The following is a 4,598-nucleotide window of genomic DNA, read 5'->3' on the forward strand; positions in this document are numbered from 1 at the left end:
AACCACTAAACCAAAACTTAAAGTGGTCATGTTGACCAAATGAACTGAAAGAAGTGGGATGGGCTTGAGTAGCAAAAAACTAATCTGTCCATCCCTTAGGACCCTTGGAGGGCCAAAAAGGCAAACAAAAAGAGAGAGACACACATAGAGGCAGGGGGGGGAGGGAGAAAAGGTGAAGAAGACTTGAGGAGAGAGAGAGAGTGTGTGAACCACATTAAAGAGTCCATTCAAGTCCAATGAAGAAGAGTCAACATATTCTTCAACATATTGTCCGACGGGCACCCATCAAAACCAACCCCTCAGAGCTACGTCTCCAATTCAGCCTGGGTTCTGGGTATCTTTGTCTCCTTGAGACAGATCCTTACCGTTCCTACGAGGTTTGTGTTCGATTCCATGAAGTTGAAGTTGAATGGAGAGGGAGAGAGAGAGAGAGAGACCCACTGAATGAAACGCCCAAGCTTGCCAATTTTCAGCCGCCTTAGGAGACTTCGATGACAAAATTTCACCACCACGTATAATCATTGATCTCTGATATATCCTCATCACGTACTTCGCCTTCTTGTTTCTGATCTGGCCTCATTCATTTGTAGATGGGGGAACAGGCGACCAAGATTAGACGTGGAAAACAAATCCGCGTGCACGAGCCAGAGCCAGAGCCAGAGATCCGGTTAGGCATTCTCTCTTTTGTGTCTCTGTGTGTGTGTAAGAGAGAGAGAGAGTCACACACACACACACACCCCCCACCAAACAAAGAATTAGTTACTCACTCCTTTTTGGAAGAAGCAAGCAATTGGGTCTCCTCCTTTAAGCTTTATTATGTACATAAAATGGCAGGTCCCCAATGTGTTCAAAAGTGGATCAGCCACGGCAGCATCTCATTTTCCTCAGCCACTCTGGACAAGAGAAGCCCTTTGTAAGAAGGCTTGACCAGGCTTTACGCGATGTGGGTCATGATCCCTTCCTCGACACTGTGAGCCTTCCTCCGGGCGAGCATTTTCCACCTTACCTCTTGCGGAGTCTCAGGGAATGTAAGCTTGGGGTGGTAGTGCTGTCTCCTGGCTTCCTCACTTCTAAGTGGCCAATGTTGGAGCTCCACAACTTGCACACCTCTTCTTGTAACCCAAAAATCCTACCGCTCTTTTTCAAGATTAAACCCAATGATCTCAAGCTCTCGTCCCCTCGTTTGTCGGAGTGGCGAGCAGCATGGCAAAACATTGCTGAGAAAAACCCCTCCCTAGTCACTATCAGCCAATTGGAGAGCGCCACCATGCAGCTCCCCAAGATACAAGGTGTAGTTTATGACACAAGCAAGGGTGAAAACGACTTCATCGAGGACGTACTTCATCGCGTCTGCAGCATTATCCGTCCCCTACTGCGTTATGACGTCTCCCACTTAACAGGACATAGGCGCTTGACAAAAGTAAAGATCAAAATTTGATCTAATTTAAGTTTACTCAATGCAGTTTTCCGTGCTTTATGACCAGCCTAATGGCATCAAAAAATTTGTCCACTTTAAACTTTCAGGAGGTTGCTAAGCTATTCGACAAGATGCCGTCAGCCCCACACTTAAAAGCTCGTGCGATAGGGTTTCATGGTATTGGCGGGCAAGGTAAAACTACTATATGCAAGCTCATGGTGAACCATTACGCAGGCGTTTATGCAGGAAGGTGTACAATCATTGAATTTCCTACCAATGCTTCCGATGAGAAAGAAGTTGTGAGACAATGCCTTAAGTCTCTTCAACAACTAGCAAGCATTGGCCATTCCAGCATCCACAATGTCGAAAACTTTGACGAGGTGAGCAGTTTACATGTGTGCCACTAATTGGATATCCGTCTTTACCATTTGGACTTGAAAGGATTTAGAAAGGTTAGAGTGCCCTATGAAATATGTTTTATAGTGCGCGTATGACATTTCCAAGTATGCTGTGTAAGAGTTTTTTCTTGTCCTTTTATTAGTAAGATTTTCTTGGACATCTAATGATAAGTGAAAGTTTATTTTCATTTTATCGTAGTGTCTGCAGCTGATAAAGAAACAAGTGACCAGCTTGGATGTTTTCATTGCATTGGATAATGTTTGGGACCCATGTTTGGAGTTTGCACAGAGAATTTTGGGTGTTGGATTTAGCTCAGGCAGCAAAATATTGGTGACAAGCCGAAGTCCACAGGTTTTATTCAATTTGCTGGAAGACAGAAGTTATGTGATACCATTGCTGGGTCTTCATATGGAAGAAGCTCGACAAATTTTCATCAGATCTTTCAACCGCAATCAAGCTGGTCAATCGCCTCATATTCAGCTTAAGGATTCAGATGTGGATGATGTGACTCAGTCGTATCGGTTTAAAGGTAGATATCATCCACTTGCAGTAAGTGCGGTAGGCGTAAATCTGGGGAAAATTGGAGGAGATCAATGGCTTGCAGCGTGGAAACACAAGCGTCGTCATTTAACAGGCAGTCATGATGTGCTTGATAAGCTCATCAAAATCAATTATGATTCAATCCCTAAAGTCCGGAAAGAGATTTTTTTGGATGTCGCTCTGGTATATATACCGAAGGTACGAGAATCAAGAAAGGATTATATTACAGTTTTGGATGGTGATGTCCACCCTGGAGATGCTGAATTCTTGCTCACATGGCTGAGGGCTCTTTACGGAGGAGACATGGATGAGTATGAGATTGGAATGAACGTAAGTGCCATGAAACATTTTTGTTCATAGATTGATAGAATCCTATTTTGAAATGAATTGAACTTCTGCTGTGTCGGTGTTGTGTGTAGTTGAGGCAGTTGGCATATGATGGTCTCTTGGAGTCTGAGAATTCGGAAGAAATCCTAGTGCATGACTTGTATAAAGACCTAGCTACTCGAGAAGCAACTGCCAGTGATAGATTCATTCTAGGCAAATGTGGTAAGGTCGAGTATATCAGATGTGCAAACGCAGAGAGAGACGTTGTGTTTGCTGATATTGCTGATAAACCTGGTGCATGGAGGCCGGAACAGATGAGGAGGTTGCGCGTTTTAAAGCTCACATTAGGTGGTGATAGTGATTTGGTGGGTTGGGGAAACATGCCTGAATTATTGTGGTTGGAATTGAAAATCTATGAATCGAGAAGCTTTAATTACAAGCGGAATTTAGAGGACATTTCAGTGCTGCGTCACCTGTGTGTCCTCTCACTTGAAGGATTATGTGATGCGCTCTGGAGTATCAGACAGAATCAGCAGATGATGTGCACGCTGTGCTTAGACGGCTTAGTGAATTTGCAATTTTTGCTCATTAAGTCTGTAAAGAATCTGCAAGAGATCAGTGGTTTGGGTAGGCTCATCAATCTCAAACAAATAAGTTTGAGAGATGTATCAGAGCTGCGAAAGGTGGGTGATTTTAGCAGTCAAAATACTCGGCTTCAGTTTCTGAGATTTGATCATTTTGACAGGTTGACAGAAGTTCAAATAGCAGGTGTAGTTCCAAATCTCAAAGTTGTTGACGTAACGAGGTGTGAAATACCTTTGCAGTTTCACAATGTGTTCATGTCAAATTGTGAGTCTTTGCAACATCTGCGCCTTGCCTGGGTAAGGGCACAGCCAGATTTGAGGGGCATGAATGCAATGGAGAGCCTTGATTTGAAATTCGCAATTGGCGGCATTGTGGGGGATATCCATGGTCTGCCCAATCTTGTAAGCTTATGTATACGTGGGGTGAAGGGCATCGGTTTCATCAGGCAATTGCCTAGACTGCAAACTCTCGAAATCAGTGAGTGCTACGGATTGAAAGAGATTGACTTTTGCAGACTGGTGGATCTTAGCAACCTCAAGCAGCTTACGGTTCACTGGTGCATAGGATTGAAAGAGATCCGGTGGTCGAGTGACTCGAGTCGCAACAACCTCAGCAGCCTCAAAATCTCTCATTGCCCTGAATTGGAGAAAATAGAGGTAAAACCCAATCACACTTTGGAACGCCTTACTATATTCTCATGTCCCAAATTGAAAGACGTGGATATAGGAGTTCTTGACTTGTTGGCCAACTGTGAATTGGATGACTTAGAAGGTGAGCCTGAAACACCACGGTAGACTACTAGGTAGAAATGGCAGTCTAAAAGTGCCATTTTTACATTATTAAATGGCACTTTCTTGGTGCCATTTCCACAAGTGCCATTTTTAGAAATGGCAACCAAAAGTGCCATTTTTATGTCTGGCAACCAAAAGTGCCATATATTTCTTCCATTTTTTATGTATGAAAAGTGTCATATAGCTTGCCATTTTTACATCTAAAATAGCAACCAAAAGTGCCATATATTTTTGCCATTTTTAATGTATGAAATGGCAATACATATAAGATCAAATGTGAAAGAAATGGCAAATATATGCCATAAAGGTTGCCATTTATTATGTTTGAAATGGCAAATGTTGACATACATGTTGCCATTTATTCTATTTGAAATGGCAAAAGAAGATAAAAATTGTCATTTTTAAGGTTGAAAATGGCAATAAAGTGACATACAAAATGCCATTTATTATGTTACAAATGGCAAGAAATAGAAACACAATTGCCGTTTCTTATGTCATAAACAACATAAAAGTTTCATTAATTAAGTGCTTCTTTGTTA

The 4,598-nt window shown here is 42.4% G+C and overlaps 1 protein-coding gene across 1 annotated transcript; it reads left to right on the top strand.

Annotated features, from left to right (window-relative positions):
- Positions 1-236: 236 nt before the first annotated feature.
- On the top strand, positions 237-4,277 carry LOC147883920 (disease resistance protein L6-like). The gene is made up of 6 exons (XM_087398911.1): positions 237-377; positions 591-667; positions 835-1,420; positions 1,525-1,797; positions 2,015-2,686; positions 2,776-4,277. The coding sequence occupies exons 1-6, from the start codon at positions 237-239 to the stop codon at positions 4,060-4,062; spliced, it is 3,036 nt and encodes a 1,011-aa protein (XP_087255037.1). The 3' UTR covers positions 4,063-4,277.
- Positions 4,278-4,598: the final 321 nt, after the last annotated feature.

The sequence above is a fragment of the Dipteris shenzhenensis genome, chromosome 27 (assembly GCF_047967505.1).
Source record: "Dipteris shenzhenensis isolate YYH24624 ecotype China chromosome 27, Dip_SZ_1.0, whole genome shotgun sequence".
Lineage (NCBI taxonomy): Eukaryota > Viridiplantae > Streptophyta > Polypodiopsida > Gleicheniales > Dipteridaceae > Dipteris > Dipteris shenzhenensis.